Source organism: Chondrus crispus, genomic scaffold, assembly GCF_000350225.1.
Source record: "Chondrus crispus Stackhouse genomic scaffold, scaffold_312, whole genome shotgun sequence".
Lineage (NCBI taxonomy): Eukaryota > Rhodophyta > Florideophyceae > Gigartinales > Gigartinaceae > Chondrus > Chondrus crispus.
In genome coordinates this window covers 1,355-18,181 of record NW_005179195.1, presented here as the reverse complement: position 1 = coordinate 18,181, position 16,827 = coordinate 1,355, and the positions used below count along the sequence as shown (strand labels likewise).

At 50.4% G+C, this 16,827-nt stretch overlaps 5 protein-coding genes; 3 read left to right on the top strand and 2 right to left on the bottom strand.

Annotated features, from left to right (window-relative positions):
• The first annotated feature begins 4,713 nt into the window (after nucleotides 1-4,713).
• CHC_T00005769001 (hypothetical protein) lies at nucleotides 4,714-6,639 on the top strand. Its single transcript, XM_005717298.1, has one exon. It carries the CDS (start codon nucleotides 4,714-4,716, stop codon nucleotides 6,637-6,639), a length of 1,926 nt encoding a protein of 641 aa, XP_005717355.1.
• Nucleotides 6,640-8,895: 2,256 nt separating this feature from the next.
• CHC_T00005768001 (hypothetical protein) lies at nucleotides 8,896-9,885 on the bottom strand. The gene has a single exon (XM_005717297.1). The coding sequence runs from the start codon at nucleotides 9,883-9,885 to the stop codon at nucleotides 8,896-8,898; it is 990 nt and encodes a 329-aa protein (XP_005717354.1).
• A 2,763-nt stretch (nucleotides 9,886-12,648) lies between these two features.
• On the top strand, nucleotides 12,649-12,939 carry CHC_T00005767001 (hypothetical protein). Its single transcript, XM_005717296.1, has one exon. It carries the CDS (start codon nucleotides 12,649-12,651, stop codon nucleotides 12,937-12,939), a length of 291 nt encoding a protein of 96 aa, XP_005717353.1.
• Nucleotides 12,940-12,956: 17 nt separating this feature from the next.
• On the top strand, nucleotides 12,957-13,946 carry CHC_T00005766001 (hypothetical protein). Its single transcript, XM_005717295.1, has one exon. The coding sequence runs from the start codon at nucleotides 12,957-12,959 to the stop codon at nucleotides 13,944-13,946; it is 990 nt and encodes a 329-aa protein (XP_005717352.1).
• A 756-nt stretch (nucleotides 13,947-14,702) lies between these two features.
• Nucleotides 14,703-16,311, bottom strand: CHC_T00009119001 (Calmodulin). XM_005717294.1 is given in 6 exon segments: nucleotides 14,703-15,137; nucleotides 15,138-15,169; nucleotides 15,295-15,343; nucleotides 15,460-15,751; nucleotides 16,133-16,212; nucleotides 16,213-16,311. The coding sequence occupies 4 exon segments, from the start codon at nucleotides 16,210-16,212 to the stop codon at nucleotides 15,138-15,140; spliced, it is 453 nt and encodes a 150-aa protein (XP_005717351.1). The 5' UTR covers nucleotides 16,213-16,311; the 3' UTR covers nucleotides 14,703-15,137.
• Between the last annotated feature and the right edge of the window lie 516 nt (nucleotides 16,312-16,827).

Genomic DNA, 16,827 nt, shown 5'->3' with positions numbered 1-16,827 from the left:
ATGAAATATGCCGCGATGGCATCATCGGAATCGCTTCCAGAGTCCATAATAGGAATTGAAAGCGTGGTGTAATTGCCGAGTTGATAATTCCCAAACAGGAGCCTACATATACGGAGAGCGGGGAAGTGACGAGCAAAAGTTGCCGCCAATTGTGGAACAGACGCGTGCAGTAGCTTGCTTCTTTGCGCCAAATGTATTTCTACGACATCCTTGTAGCCTAATTGGGTGACCCTGAATATGATAGATGTATCGTGTTACAAGCGCGGTGGGGTTCATCTCTGAATCATCACCTCCCCCAAAACGCGGCTTGATTAAAAGATAGTAGATCTAATTACCGGAGGACAACTGTCTGCTTTTGCGATTTTGGGCAAGGCGCGGTGGGGTCACCCTAATGGGCGTCCTGTACTGTACCGTTGTGTGAAATCTGTGCCGAAGTGCAGGTGTGACTGTTATAAAATCGCACTCAGCCGGACGATCTAGTGTGTTGTGTGTAACCGATGGTTACACTACCCTTGGTACTGTACCCATGGTACTGCACCCTTAGAGCACCCCTACTGGTTTAGTTACATTTCGAGGTTAAATAGGGAGTGTACGCAAACAGAATTCCGCAACTTTTACGGTAAAATTCTGCAACTGGAATTACACTACAGTGTTAGTTGCAGAAATTCTGAAATGAAATGTGACAACATTTAACGAATGGTGAGTAGTTAGTGAAAACACATGAAGAACTTGGGAGGAATACAAGTGTAATACAAGTACACGGTACGCGGGAAATTTTGGAGCAGAACTGAAGTGAGGTGAAGTGAGGAATGATCATCAGCTCGAGGAACACCGTCCGAACCACACCACAAAAATGCCAGAGGTAGTACCAGATCTCCCCAATGCCGCAGCTGCTAGAATTGGCCGCCACTCCCGCTTCACCGCCGCACAAGACCTTGTAATCGCCAGAGAGGTAGCAGCGGTCCACGCGCACACTCCAAGCTATGGTGAAACTCGTAAGCAATTTGAGATGGCGGCCACTTGCGTTAGTGACAACCCCCTTTTCCAGGAGACGGTGACCTGGAAGACCGTGCAAGACCGTTATAAACGGTTACAGGAGCAGTACGATTCAAACGACACTGCAAATGCGCGTTTATCAGGGGTTGGCGGGGAAGAGATGGGGGAGCCGGCGGACCTATTGATGACCATGCGTGAAGCAAAAGACGACTACGTTGCGGAGAAGGCGGCTGTGCGCAATGCAGATCGTCAGCGCGATATGGACAAGGAGCGCATCGGGAATGACCTAACGGAGCGCGCAACACGGCGCGTATCGAGTGTTGAAGAGGCGGACGGGGAATTTGGAGATGGGAGACAAGAAGGGGGTGTGGTATAACTACCTTCGTCCCGACCACTCGGAAACGAGGGGGGTTAGAGGTAAGGGAGCGCGCGCCACTGGGTAACCCACGCGCGAACGCAAACTGTACGGAAGGACTCGAAAAGAGGGAAGGCTCACGCGGCCGGTGACGCGCAGCCGGTCGGTGGTGTTAGATCCGGACGGCCGGTCACGGGTTAGAAGCCTGAGACTAAAAGGGAAACCGGAACGGGATAGCAATTAGCCGTAAAGGGAAGGGAGGCGAGTCTGCCTCCCGTTTACTGGAACGGGGCAGGTGCCCCCGGTCTTAACCCCTAAGTGGGACGCCAGAACACCTGTCCCGCTACAGTAGCTGTTACTTACTGTATACCAGCTACTGTGCTAAATTGGCTAATTTGCGCCATTAACTACTAATTACTAGTTAGCCACCGTACGGATTTTACACGTGTGCCCGTGGCCACGATCCCTGCTAACGGTTGTGCCACGTGTTACCCGTGGCCACGCCCGCTGTTACCGGCTGTCCCACGTCGGACCCTTGGGGTACTACTGTGCACGGCGGCGGGCTCGTGTACGCCTGCTCGCTACAGTAGCACCCGCCCTCCCGCGCGGTTATCATCTCGCCGGGGGGTTGTGGTACGGAATTGTGCTACAGGGGGCGTACGAAAGAAGCGCCGCGTTAGTTTAGGACGAATTCAGGTGAGCGAGATGGATCTGTTTGGGCAACATCTGAAGGAGACCGAGCTGGCGCGAGTGGAACTGGAGAAGGAGAAGCTGGCTTTCGAGGTGCAGAGGGATGAGAAGGATAGGGAAGAGCGTGAGAAGGAACGTGCTGTGGAAATCATGAAGGAAGAGAAGGACAGGGAGGAGAGGGCGCGAGAGCGCGACTCTAGGCAGGAACTTGAGTTGGAAAATTTTAAGGCCATGCTAGAGATGTTTGCAAAGCACAAGTAAGGTTTAATTCGGACACAGAGCAGATTCCAACGCTCTGTGATGAACATACTCCTCAAGTGAGGGCGGAGCGCAGCGGAAGTACTTGGAAATTTGATTAGGGTAGATGCAGTTGCGGTAGTTGGACAGTAGCACAGCCGATGAGTACAAGAGGCTGATCGGTGCCTCCAAAAGCTTTAACTTACGCTTAAAATCTACCGTAACAAAGTGCATCTTAACCTCTTTAAACACCAACTCGACAGTGATGCGTACTGTAGACATCGACTTATTAAACGCTCTTTGTGCTGGCGTGATATTACTTCCCTGGAACGGCACCTCTAGGAACCAGCGTCGCGCGTAGCCAGAGTCACCGTAAATACAGTATTTCTTTCCATCAACATCGAATAGCAGGGGAAGGTCCATTTCAAGCCCGCTTCTTACATAGAGTGTCCAATCATGGCGCCGTCCTTCCATACGTCCATGGAGATGCTGGATTAGCCCGTCTGGAGTATTGAATGCCTGCTACTTGAGGGCATGCTTCCGTTTATGGACATTATAAACTACGCGTTGTTGCATTGCCCCAGACGGCCTCGCAATACCTAGCACAGTTCCATCGATAAACCCGACGCAGTTCTCCAGACCTCCACTCCTGGCGTGAACCACAGCACTGTAACGCTCAAGCCTTGCCTGTATGAACGCTGAATCTATTGGGTCTTCGAGAAGGCCACCATGGCTCTGACGAAGGTTCTCGAGCGCCTCCCAAAAAATTTCAGAGAGCTGCGAACCGTGTTTGCCGAAGAATAGCTCCAGATACATCCATCGCGTCGGTGTAGCGAGGCGGCGAAGCACGATGCATGTAGCAAGAAGTGCGTCACACTTGTAGCGCCCATTACAGCCACAACACGTACTAGATCCTGCTTTTTAAACCTGAAGTAGAGCAGGCAGTCCAGATCGGTAAGCACGTTGAAGTTGAAGCCGACGTCGGTGTTGGAAATCCTATTTTTGCGCTCCAATTGGCCATGCCAATTGTCTCTTCCATGGACATAACGACGGGCAAGGAGGGATAAAGAAACGTTGGAGGTAAAGAGGGACGGCGAGCGTCGGAATCGCCGAATGGATAGAGCACCTAGTACCACTCTCTGTTGTAGGGCAGATCGCCGAAGTGCTCCCGGAGCGAAGTCTTTCTGCGTGCTCATGGTACTGCTCGGCACAGTACGAGGGTGACGACTGCAGTACGAAGGTGTACAGTAATAATACCCTATTTCGCCTTTGCGTAAGTCGATTCATGTGCATTTCAGTAAATTATTTCACAAACAGAATTCTGTAATTTGTTTACAGTTTTCTTTGTGAATTCCTTCAGATTTTACCATTTGCGTAAACTCTGTAATATGAGAATTTTAGCGTTTGGAGATAACGATTCTAGGCGCAACACTACAGGTTAGAGGGCAAATTCAAACGTGTTGTGCAGTGATTGGATCTTTCGGCAGCCGTGACGGTCATCCAGTACGAGGGGTGGTAGTGGTGGTGCTGTACGGATATACTGTGGGGGACGTCTCCGGTTCCCATCCCCTCAAGCCCCACATGACACCATCATGCCCTGGAGGAAGGGCGGGGAGGAGAGGAGGAGGAAAGGAAGAAGGGAAGGCGTCAGGAAGAATGCAGGAGGGTGGCAGTAGCGGGTAAATTCAGCTTGGGATGGGAGTGTTGGGGGTGTTCCCTGTGCACAGAGAACATTGCTCGCGCCAAGTCAATAGAATTGGCGTGGGTTTTTGGTAATTTTTCCAAGTGGCGCAATTCTACTCGCATCTCTATTTGCGCAAATGAGTAAATCTGTCTCCATCCGGTCGGCTGCTTGGAGATAGATTTACTCAAAATGGTAAATTTTTTAGAGATACTCACCTCAGCCGGACGATCTAGTGTGTTGTGTGTAACAGAAGGGTACAGTACCCTTGGTACTGTACCCATGGTACTGCACCCTTAGGGTACAGTAATAAAAAGTGCAGGTATCGGCGCATACACGAGGATGCTATGAAGATATCCGTCGATATGAGATAGCATTGGCAACAATAGTCATTGAATAAAGCATACAGAGGAAGCAGTACAGAAAATCCTACACTACAGGTATCTTCAAAGCCTGTGCCGTTTTTGAAAATATCATGACAAGTGCAAGCCGAGGAGTCTCCTTACATTTTCCCTTTCCCCTTTTTATTATCGTTCAAGGTGCTGCTGTCTTTAGATGTGTCGTTAGCAAGAGGTGCGGTTAAATATTGACGAAGATGCTGCTGTCTTTGGATGTGTTGTTAGCAAGAGATGCGGTTAAATATTAAGTATTAAATATTGATTGAAGACTCCGACGAGAGTGAAGATGTGCGCACCTCTTAGAACGGCATGAAAGCGGATGAACCGGATCGCTCTCCAAATAAACACTCAGATAAATGATCTTGGCACATTGTTGCTTGTACGTTCGTCGCAAAATCTGTGAGATTCCTTTTCGCCCCCTCCTGCGCAACCCCCCTGACCAATCCCCCTCCGCCAGCAGTGCTAACTGTAAATACCCTCTCATGACCTTCCGCCCAGATCATAACCACCCGCCTCCACAGAGCATCTGCATCCACGCCATCACCGCCCTCCCCCCTCCCCCCTCGACGATGCCGAAGCGCAACCTCTACATCTTAGACCTTCACGCCGGCCGCAAGTACGTCGGCGTCACTACCGACGTTAATCTCCGTTACGCCCTTCACGCTGCGGGATGCGCGGGCGAGTGGACGCGCAGGTATCCCCCGCTTTGCGTCAGACATGTCAGTCCAGTCGACGAGGACCAGGAGAAGAGCTTGGAGAGGTTGGTCACCGTGCAGCTCATCTACAAGCACGGAATAAATCGCGTAAGGGGATCGGAAGTCAAGAAGGGGGGATGTTATCGCCCAGGTGACGCCCAGGACGTCGTCGCTTTGGTCAGAAAGGCCCTTGGAGTTGGAGAGGATGCTGCTGCGAAGAGGGTAGCGCTCTTGTTTCGGAGGGAGAAGGACCCAGAAGTGGTAGAAGAGGGCACCGGGGACGCTGATGATGATATCAACCTTTTGACGGATCAAGCAGCGATCTTGAGCTTACAAGATGCCAGTGGAGGGGAACAAACGAAAGGGGGGATTGATCCCAAGGGAAAGTGGGACGCTTTTGATCGCCAAGGACGCCAGCTGTTGGATACAAACATTGCGCCCGGCCTCAGTCGCTACGCTTGCTGTGGCCAGTCGCGTACATGTCATCCGAAAAGTCCATTTCGTTGTAGGAGAGTCGCCTCTTACCAAAGAAGTGAAGACGCTTATGCTAATCACAAGATCGCTTGCAATCAACAAGAATCTCCGTATGCGCAACACGAAACGCTTCGCAACGGCCATGAAAGAGAAAAACGGAGTCCAGCCCCATCACATGACAACTTGTATCGCTCCAATCGAGCGAGCTCATCGAGAGAACACGGACCTACCACTTCGCTCGAGTTCCACCGTATGGACCGCAACGGTAGCTCGTCCTTGTCTAGAATCCAACGACACGACCTATCCAGTTATGACTATGGCTACCCTAGCTCGTCCAAGCATAGCCCGCCCAGTGACTGGATGGATGCCAATGACAGCAGTGATACAATAAGCACCGGTGGAGGTACCCAGGATGGCGAGTGTGGCGAGCCCGACTTTCTTGAGGACGACCATTTTTCACACTTTGGAGAGTTTGCAGATCAGGGCAATTTGTCGGAAGACGTAATCTACTCGTCTGATGACGAGAACTTTCACCAGGAGAAGGTCAAATCTCCTCCGAGTGCATCTTCAGAGGACGGTTTTTTTGAACACTCCGGTTATGGCGAGCGGTATTGTGCTGGTTATGATGTGCCGGGTGATAGCGCCTGTGTGGAAATTGGGGAGTCTATGGGCAACAATGACTTCCCTTTCAACAATTCTGCCCCGGACGGCGACATCACGTCGATTAAGGAGGAGGATGAGTTGTATCTAGTGGATCAATTCCACAACGACGGGCGGCACACGGTGCGACGCTTGTACGAGGCACGAACCGGGATTCGCGAGCAAGAGGAAAAGTCTGAAAAGATCCAGAATGGCAAAGATAACCCCAACAGCGCCAGTGAGAATAAGCACTCCTACTCTCAGGAGAATGGCTTTAGTTACGTAACTGCCGGGGGGAGCAGAGATCAAAATAACGGCGCAGGGTCCAACCTGGATGATATCGATGACCAGGTAACCAATGCGAGCCACCCCAAAGAATCACCACAAGGCAAACATGAAGGTGACTACGAGCTGTTTTCCGACAATGAGCACTATTCCGAGGACGAGCGTTACTCTCTGGATGGCAGCTACTAGTGCAATAATATGTTCATACTCGGTGCGCGGTATCAACTCAATCGTCTTCTAGATGGAAAGCGACTGTCCAAGTTGCGAAATCCGTGCATTATCTTGAAGCAAATTGTCCTCATTCCTTCGCAAAAAAGTTGGTTTGTGTTGGACCTCCTTTGACATAGGAGATATTTCCACTTGAGGAATTTTGTTTCTGGTCCATCAGATGCAGAGAGGCTCCAATAACGTCTGCCCTAAACTTAGCTGAGTGAATTTTGAAAGAGCGATCATGCCAATCTATGAAAGAGAAGCCCATCGCTCTGTGAGGGCTCCGTGTTCGGTCGGCCACCAGGTGCAGGTCTACTACGGTTCCGGTTCGGCAAAAGTATCTTAATGATACACAGGGACCTGTCCCAGACTAGTCTACAGTAGTGCTTCTCGGTGTCGGTGTAAGATTTACACGTGCGAAGTTGCATCCTTCGTCACCAATTCAAAAGTGCATGATGTGCTTGTACTACACAACCGATATGCATACGCAAATGGTCGTCGAAATAATTGGAGAGTTAAATGGCTGCTGCAATAAAGATAACTGTAAACGAACAGCGATATGTTTTGGAGCATTTACCTGTCCGAGATCTGTGGTGCAGTGCTTTGCTTATACAGCCCATCCTATCGATATCAAACAGGCAGTACGGAATCTACATTTCACAATTTTCTTCCTCAGAGCGGACGGCAACAGTTGCCTCTACAGTACCCTGAGGCAGTGGCGAGACTGACTGAGAGACACCAACCTTTTCCCTAATACGTAGATGAAAAGCGATATATCAGGAGCATGATAAAAATGTATCTATGTATGCCGTTTCTTGACCATTTTCGCTGCATGTTGGCCTGAAACCTCAATATAACCAAATAAGAACCTCAAGACAGCCAAATAGCCCTACCTCCGAGCGGAAGATCTGGCCCTGCCTCATAAAAAAACTTGAGAAAGGCGCTGGATAATCAAACAACATAACACTTTTAAGTAGCCACAGTTGGAAACTTCGTTAAAATTTCGTCTTGAACGCTTCTAGCGAAGGGAAAAAACGGGGATACGCCAAAGTGGCCTCATACGAGGCCATTGCTCATCTTCATTGTATTGATGTGGAGAGCAAACACCCAGCTACTTTGATCGCTTTGCATTGGCATGAGAGGTTGGCACGACCTGGAAACCAAGTCGTGTAATAAAAATCAGGGCATGAATTAAAATATCGGCAACTGACTTGACATGGAAATGCCATCACACAATTGCTGGCTACAGAAGATATAAAAAAAGGCTCGGCGAAATTCCACGGAAAGAAGCCGCATCTTTACGAGAGAAAGGCGATGGAGAAGAATGGAATTTCCCGGTATAGCCACGGAAAGAAAGCGTGTACCGCAGCGATCACCTGAAGTGCATGAACAAACCTACAGGTATTTACGTGACTAACTGGCCAGTGAGTAGTACTCGCAGCCAGCGACCTGGATCGAGGGGACACAGCGTTGCTGAAGTTAACCTGATGTATGCTTTCTAGCATAGTTGTTTTTTTTTGGCCTCACTTCCTTGGTGCGCAAGGTGCAACAACCACTACTTGTCGCCACAGGCGTTCTACTCTCTTCCTCTGGCTGAAATAATTCTTGATGAGGGCGATGAGTGTCGCTCGTAAATCCACCATGATTCTTAATCCTCAGGCCTTACCTTGAAATTATGCTATCTGCGTAATATGCTCTCACGGGGAGGTCGATACCGTCTCCTTACTGTAAATAATTGTACTCGTACTCTGTTTCATCCGCTCTGCGCACTGTATCGCGTTCTACAACATAGCAGTTCTCCAAAGCAGGACTTCGGCCAAATGAGCATTTCTTTAGAGTGATCTGTTGTGGGGTAGTGATATCGCCACTTTCCGAAGCCCCAAAGAAGGATGTCCTGAGACAGCTTGCTCCTCGTATTGCTCAACACGAGACTTTCCTTCAATGTCCATTGTTCTGACCAGACCTCGACTTCTAAATGCAGAAGCCATCATTGCGCAGTATTCACGAAAAATAAACATAAGCAAACCATTCGTTACATTTTACTTTATTCTTTCCTAGTTAACAATAAATACTCTGTTCGGTGCTCCAGCTTTTCACCAGCCGCTCTCCCGCGCTGTACAATCCCATACACTGGGCACTGGATCTTAGTGAGCTTCGCGCTGACTCTTGCGAGATATTACGTGCGGGTTTCACTCCTTACCTGCCTCATCTCCGGAGGTCCTGCGAGGTCACATCTTACATCCCTGCCCCGGTCGATTGTTCTTCACGCTCCGAAACATGAACGAAGTACGGTCCCAAGAACACAACCATGAACACCAGCCCGGCGTGCAGTGCAACCGCTCCGGCGGGCGGCTCTGGCAACAGCCCAAACTGCACAATCGTGTAGTTCAGGAATGCGAACAAGTACACAAACCCGGCCGCCGCGTAGTACAGCTTCGGGACCTGCATCCTCATCATGGCCACCATGATGCCCATGATTGCAAACGACATCATCAGCACCCCCGTCACAATCGTCATTCCCGGCAGAAGGCCCACGTTGGGAGCCGACTCGAACGGAACTTCAAGCCTGCCTGACCCAACGTTCGTGGTGATCAAGATTCCAGTGATCAGAGTCCACAGACCAGCAAGCCCGAGGTTCGCGTTCCAGAAAACAGCGCGCATCCGGGCTCCCGACTTCTGTTTCAAAAAGTCCCGTCCAGTCGCAGCACACACAAGACGAGCCATGAACACAAACTGCCCACCCTGCAGGGCGAGGCAGAATTGGAACGACGTGAGCACGCCAAGCGCGATCAGGAAGCGGCTCTGCCCGAGGCTCAGCCCTACAAGACTCGGGGCATCCAAATTAGAAGCGTTGAATGACGGAATCACAAATACAAAGATCGCAAACACATAGTATCCCAAGACTGTCTGCACGACCATGGCGATCTTGGTGACTTTTGCGTTATGCGCTCGCAGGATGAACGCAGCAACCCCCAGGTACAGACCCAACAAACCGAACGCCACCTCAAACAGTCCGCCCAAGAACGGGAAAATGGCTGCTGGCCGTCCCACAGAAAGACCGCCAGAGGGGTTGGTGTTAATCAGACGAATGGCACCCTCATTGATGACGAGAACACTCCAGATGCTGAGCAGTGCAGCCGCTTCGAAAAAGCCACGATTAAAAGTAGACGGCGGCTTGGCGAGATCCTGGCTCTCGAAAGAACCCTTGCCGGACTCAATGTCCATAGGTGCTGAAGTAGAGTTCATTGGATGCGTGTGTGAAAGGAGAAGAAGAAGACCAGATGGCGCAAGTATGGATGGGAGATGTCGGGCCGATGGTTCGCTGGTTGAGGTGATGGGGACATGGCAAGGGGGGCGGGGGGCGGGGCCTTATATGTGAAGTCGGCAGTAGATCTAGGGCCGCCGGCACCTGTCAAGAAACAAAGTAAGACAGAATGATACAGTAGCAGGAAAGCGGCCGTGGTGATTTGGGAGAAACTAGGACGGCCGTGGATGGGATCCCCAGAAGATACAAGCGGGATACTGTACCGCATGAAGAAACGCCGTGAAGTGTGAGATCGAGTTTACATTGCTGCACACACAGAGAACGTCATGAGAAAAGTGAGAAGAAAACGGTGCAGCAGTCACTGGCAGAAGGTGGGGCAGCGTGTTTGAATGGCACAGTGAATAGTTGTCGTGCGGAGGAGGATTGATGTGGAGTGAGAGAAGGAATGCAGAAACAGGGTCAAGTCCAATGACGATTGTGACTCTGACTGCAGGCCAACGATGGGATGCAGTGATTGGTCGGGCAGAAGCGCCGTGGAGAAACGGCGGAACTACCTCTCCGTAGAAATGGGTTTTGAGGTTGTTTTTGAAGGGCCAGAAGAGATTTACTGGACCCGGACGTGCGCCGTGTTGGGAGAAATTCTGAGCGTCTCGTCTAATAAGGCAAGAAGCCCGCTCCCGGAGGGCTCCGGGAGCTGCGAGCCGAGCACACCGCTGCTGTTCCCGGGCGATGCCGACGTCATCCTTCCTAAACAGCCCCCTTTCCAACTGTTTCTGGCATCCAGCAGTGGTTCACACTTGGAAGAAATCGCTGCTTCTGTGTACGCAACACTGCTTTTAGAGCGGTATTCTTCCTCAGCGGAAAAGGTGCCGCAGTATCCGTCATTACAGTATTGTCCCTGCCTTTCCTACTGTGGTGGCTGCGTTATTATGCCTCTAGCCATGGTTCTTCGCTACCCCCACTTCCAAATTGTAAAGCAAACTATGCCAGCAAATAGTCTGCATTACACAAAAAGCACTGCAAATCCAGGTGCCACCAGTTCCTGGATTTCCCACTTCGCGCACCAGTGTGCTACGGCATACAGGATCAACTCCAAAACATCCCGGCGTCGCTACAATGCCTCACTCTAGGACTTTCTTCTTCATCCATCGCCCTTATCTTAGACAGGTTTTTCTCAAAACTCCGCCAGCGGCTAAACATGGTAAACAATAGCGACCTGAGATCAGTGATGTCCTTTAGCAATCTGGAGAGTTTGAATAACTTCGCCTTGACTTGACTGTCCCAAGGCCGTCGACAGTTCATTTAGCTATGATGGCAACGAAACCATCATAGACTTCAAAAGTTTTATCATCATTTATACAGCTTGTCATCCTTTCAACTTGTCAAGCATCGTCGGCTGATACTGTCCATAGTTGGAAACCCGATGAACGAAAACCTGACTGGATGCCTCAACATTTCAATCCTACATTTGACTCTTTTGCGCCAAAATGGAAAGATTTAAAAACTATTAAATGGCCCAACTGCTCCCACCCATGCTCCATCACCCCAGACATACTTCGACGATAGGACCATGATACAAATAGCTCTGCACCTGCGGCATTTTCAATTGAGTCTGGTCAACTAGAAATGATCATTCGACTGTGTGCGGTTGACAGCAATCAGAAATATGACAGTCAGTGGAAGAGAAGTACATAACTCACTAGTTGAATTCAAGAAGAGTACCACGTACCACTCTTGTTCAATTTAGCAACTGTGGTACTGTGCTCTATTGGATCGCACCTTAACCTTCGTTGAGGTCCAGTGCTGCATACAGAAGAAGACGCTGCACCTCGGATATCCTATAGTGTCCTGAGCAGATACAATACTCTACTCTATTGTAGCGACGCCGGGATATTTTGGAGTTGATCCTGTATGCCGTAGCACACTGGTGCGCGAAGTGGGAAATCCAGGAACTGGTGGCACCTGGATTTGCAGTGCTTTTTGTGTAATGCAGACTATTTGCTGGCATAGTTTGCTTTACAATTTGGAAGTGGGGGTAGCGAAGAACCATGGCTAGAGGCATAATAACGCAGCCACCACAGTAGGAAAGGCAGGGACAATACTGTAATGACGGATACTGCGGCACCTTTTCCGCTGAGGAAGAATACCGCTCTAAAAGCAGTGTTGCGTACACAGAAGCAGCGATTTCTTCCAAGTGTGAACCACTGCTGGATGCCAGAAACAGTTGGAAAGGGGGCTGTTTAGGAAGGATGACGTCGGCATCGCCCGGGAACAGCAGCGGTGTGCTCGGCTCGCAGCTCCCGGAGCCCTCCGGGAGCGGGCTTCTTGCCTTATTAGACGAGACGCTCAGAATTTCTCCCAACACGGCGCACGTCCGGGTCCAGTAAATCTCTTCTGGCCCTTCAAAAACAACCTCAAAACCCATTTCTACGGAGAGGTAGTTCCGCCGTTTCTCCACGGCGCTTCTGCCCGACCAATCACTGCATCCCATCGTTGGCCTGCAGTCAGAGTCACAATCGTCATTGGACTTGACCCTGTTTCTGCATTCCTTCTCTCACTCCACATCAATCCTCCTCCGCACGACAACTATTCACTGTGCCATTCAAACACGCTGCCCCACCTTCTGCCAGTGACTGCTGCACCGTTTTCTTCTCACTTTTCTCATGACGTTCTCTGTGTGTGCAGCAATGTAAACTCGATCTCACACTTCACGGCGTTTCTTCATGCGGTACAGTATCCCGCTTGTATCTTCTGGGGATCCCATCCACGGCCGTCCTAGTTTCTCCCAAATCACCACGGCCGCTTTCCTGCTACTGTATCATTCTGTCTTACTTTGTTTCTTGACAGGTGCCGGCGGCCCTAGATCTACTGCCGACTTCACATATAAGGCCCCGCCCCCCGCCCCCCTTGCCATGTCCCCATCACCTCAACCAGCGAACCATCGGCCCGACATCTCCCATCCATACTTGCGCCATCTGGTCTTCTTCTTCTCCTTTCACACACGCATCCAATGAACTCTACTTCAGCACCTATGGACATTGAGTCCGGCAAGGGTTCTTTCGAGAGCCAGGATCTCGCCAAGCCGCCGTCTACTTTTAATCGTGGCTTTTTCGAAGCGGCTGCACTGCTCAGCATCTGGAGTGTTCTCGTCATCAATGAGGGTGCCATTCGTCTGATTAACACCAACCCCTCTGGCGGTCTTTCTGTGGGACGGCCAGCAGCCATTTTCCCGTTCTTGGGCGGACTGTTTGAGGTGGCGTTCGGTTTGTTGGGTCTGTACCTGGGGGTTGCTGCGTTCATCCTGCGAGCGCATAACGCAAAAGTCACCAAGATCGCCATGGTCGTGCAGACAGTCTTGGGATACTATGTGTTTGCGATCTTTGTATTTGTGATTCCGTCATTCAACGCTTCTAATTTGGATGCCCCGAGTCTTGTAGGGCTGAGCCTCGGGCAGAGCCGCTTCCTGATCGCGCTTGGCGTGCTCACGTCGTTCCAATTCTGCCTCGCCCTGCAGGGTGGGCAGTTTGTGTTCATGGCTCGTCTTGTGTGTGCTGCGACTGGACGGGACTTTTTGAAACAGAAGTCGGGAGCCCGGATGCGCGCTGTTTTCTGGAACGCGAACCTCGGGCTTGCTGGTCTGTGGACTCTGATCACTGGAATCTTGATCACCACGAACGTTGGGTCAGGCAGGCTTGAAGTTCCGTTCGAGTCGGCTCCCAACGTGGGCCTTCTGCCGGGAATGACGATTGTGACGGGGGTGCTGATGATGTCGTTTGCAATCATGGGCATCATGGTGGCCATGATGAGGATGCAGGTCCCGAAGCTGTACTACGCGGCGGCCGGGTTTGTGTACTTGTTCGCATTCCTGAACTACACGATTGTGCAGTTTGGGCTGTTGCCAGAGCCGCCCGCCGGAGCGGTTGCACTGCACGCCGGGCTGGTGTTCATGGTTGTGTTCTTGGGACCGTACTTCGTTCATGTTTCGGAGCGTGAAGAACAATCGACCGGGGCAGGGATGTAAGATGTGACCTCGCAGGACCTCCGGAGATGAGGCAGGTAAGGAGTGAAACCCGCACGTGATATCTCGCAAGAGTCAGCGCGAAGCTCACTAAGATCCAGTGCTCAGTGTATGGGATTGTACAGCGCGGGAGAGCGGCTGGTGAAAAGCTGGAGCACCGAACAGAGTATTTATTGTTAACTAGGAAAGAATAAAGTAAAATGTAACGAATGATCTGTCCATGCAAACTTTTGGAACCGTAGCTTAGAATCTTCCGCTTGTGGTATCCGATCCGAACACGATCCAGCAGCGCCGAAGCGTGTCTAATAGATTCAGGTCTTCCCAGCACTGAATTCTCCGTTTTTAAGATATCTCTTCGTTTCCATCTTAGGCTGCGACAACGCATGAACTGCTTTTCCCGCTTGATACGTTGGGATAGGTATTGTTTGCTGCAACCACGTTAAGACAGATTACTGTCGATGTTACCGAGTAGGCATTTACTTTCTATACTTAACCCGACCTAAGCGGGACATAGTTTGGGAAGGACATTGTTTTCAGACGAGTTCGGCCTGCAATATAGAAACATATGCTGTGCCGGTCTGCCAAAACGGGTTGGTGTACTAGTCGTACTCAATGTCTACACGGCAGTGCTCTCGAAGGAACAGCACACAGGATAGTTTTTGGATGCATGACATTCTAGTGTGATGGGTACTGAACATATTGTGTGCCCTTACTACTGGCAACGTGCTGAAGGTTTTGCAGAATTCGCGGGAAGACGTGAAGAGAGTAATAGATCCTTTACGCAGACAAGATATAGAAGTTGAGAGAGCCCGACGCCGCACGCCACCACGCACCAAGACAAGATCACACAGCAATTATTCGCTTCCCTCCTTCCTTAGCCCTGCAACGCCTGACAGCTTTCATCATCAGTACGATATACTCAAGTGAACATCGAGTCGACTTGGGAAACTTTTAAGCGATTGCAATTCCATCGTCTGTCAATATGGGGTAATAGAGAAAACGTAAGGCTGGGCAATGATGTTCCATGTATCAGAGCATACTTCTAGTCTTTACATCACAATGCATCGTGCCCATCCACAACCAAAGTTCTCAGTAAATCGCAGAGAAGCGCAGTTTCCTCTTTAAAATCCCCTCCTTAGTGTTGACGTGCTCATAGGGAGAAAGGTAACTCGTGAGCCTCACTCAAAAGCTGAATCACGAGAGCATGCGAACAAACTCCTCATAGTCTAGGGAAAAAAATCACAGTGAAAAATCATGGTCGCAAAAAGAGCCTATGTCAGCCGGGTTCCTCTTTCTCGTGGTGATGTGAATCAACAGGGTCTATCAATTTTCGAAAGATGGAGTGACGTACCGATTTCCCCGTCGCCGTTTGTGTCAGCTTCGCGGATCATTTGTTGAATCTGTGAAATGGTTACGTACCGACGAACAAGACACAAAACGGGAAAAATGAAGTGGATTAGAATCAGACAGCGCACGGTGCAGGGTCAAAATGGCGCGACGCGAAGTGCAAGCCTACCTCCTCTTCTGTCAAGTCCTCGCCCAGTGACTTCATGATCTGCCGAAGTTCATCACCGGAAATTTTTCCCGAGCCATCCTTGTCGAAAACATTAAAAGCCTCTCGAATTTCGGCATCTTTATCCGTGTTGTTCATCTTGCGAGCCATGAGGGTTACGAACTCTGCAAAGTCGATAAGGCCGTTTCCGTCGGCATCGACTTCTGATATCATTTGTTGAAGTTCGCCCTCCGTGGGGTTTTGCCCCATGTTGCGCATTACTGTGCCCAGTTCCACGACAGAAATACTTCCATCACTGTCGGTGTGATCGTCATGAGATGTTTATCGCAAGTGATCAATCATGAACGGGCAATGAGGATTGATGAACGCATTGATGTTTGAGAATACCAGTGGCGAATTTTGGCATCCCCAGTAGCAAGGAACGCGCACATGAGAAGAGATTGAACAAATGAAAATGTGCAATATACGGCAGGGCAACAAGTCAGATACAGGTTTGGAGACAGTCCTTGGGCGACTAAAGTCAAATTGTCAAAATGGCGGTTTCGATAGCCCATCTACGACCGGAGGTCAAGAATGAAGCGCACGGATGGAGAGGGATTTGCTCGGTTGAAGGTGGGATGAGTAGCACGCATGAGGAAGGGCAAGCGTAGCGGGCAGGCGTAAAAGGGATACATACCCGTCCTTGTCGAAAAGCGAAAAGGCTTCTCTAAATTCCTTGATGGTCTCCTCGGTAAGGTCGACGGAACCCCGCGGCATGTTTGGATAAGATAAGCAACGTGTGAAGCGTTAAGGTAGGCAAAAAAGGGTGTGAAAGTGAAGGCGGGGCAACGCCGCGGAGTTGGGGAGGGAGAGAAGGGTGGACGGTCGAGAAAGGCAGAATATCAGTAGGGAGGGGGAGCGGGATAAGTACAGAAATCGGGACGAATGGGGAAAAAGGAGGGGGGTGTGAGGGGGGCGGTTGCACGACGTCAGGGCGGGTTGACAATGCGGCGAATTTCGCTGCTGGAATGGAACATAAATTTTTCTGTGCCTCTGATGGCCAACGAGGCGCAATCGGCATATAACCTTCGAGCCATACCCAAACACCCTTATGGCCAAACGATTGTTGCCCGCCCTGCACTTTGCGCCTTCTTTACCAACGACTTGTGCTTCATAGATTCTCTCACCATCCTGTGCACGTATCCCCCGCTCCAGCATTGCATGTATCCGTTGTACCCTTGGTACTGTATGCACGTGCAGTACATGTACCCAAGGGCACAGTATTTCACCGAGTTCTCGTCTACTAAGTTATGGAAACCCGCCTTCCTTTCGTGGCCCATCGTTTTAGCAAGACTTGTTGGCCGCGGCCTTACCGCCTTACCCCATCTGATT

What these genes read in the sequence shown, in the direction of transcription:
- CHC_T00005768001 (XM_005717297.1), bottom strand. Translation starts at nt 9,885, where the DNA reads ATGGACATTGAGTCCGGCAAGGGTTCTTTCGAGAGCCAGGATCTCGCC.
- CHC_T00005766001 (XM_005717295.1), top strand. Translation starts at nt 12,957, where the DNA reads ATGGACATTGAGTCCGGCAAGGGTTCTTTCGAGAGCCAGGATCTCGCC.
- CHC_T00005769001 (XM_005717298.1), top strand. Translation starts at nt 4,714, where the DNA reads ATGATCTTGGCACATTGTTGCTTGTACGTTCGTCGCAAAATCTGTGAG.
- CHC_T00009119001 (XM_005717294.1), bottom strand. Translation starts at nt 16,212, where the DNA reads ATGCCGCGGGGTTCCGTCGACCTTACCGAGGAGACCATCAAGGAATTT. An exon ending in TCGCTTTTCGACAAGGACGG is followed by an intron (nt 15,752 to 16,132) that starts GTATGTATCCCT and finishes TCACACCGACAG; the next exon opens with TGATGGAAGTATTTCTGTCG. An exon ending in AGGACTTGACAGAAGAGGAG is followed by an intron (nt 15,344 to 15,459) that starts GTAGGCTTGCAC and finishes ACCATTTCACAG; the next exon opens with ATTCAACAAATGATCCGCGA.
- CHC_T00005767001 (XM_005717296.1), top strand. Translation starts at nt 12,649, where the DNA reads ATGCGGTACAGTATCCCGCTTGTATCTTCTGGGGATCCCATCCACGGC.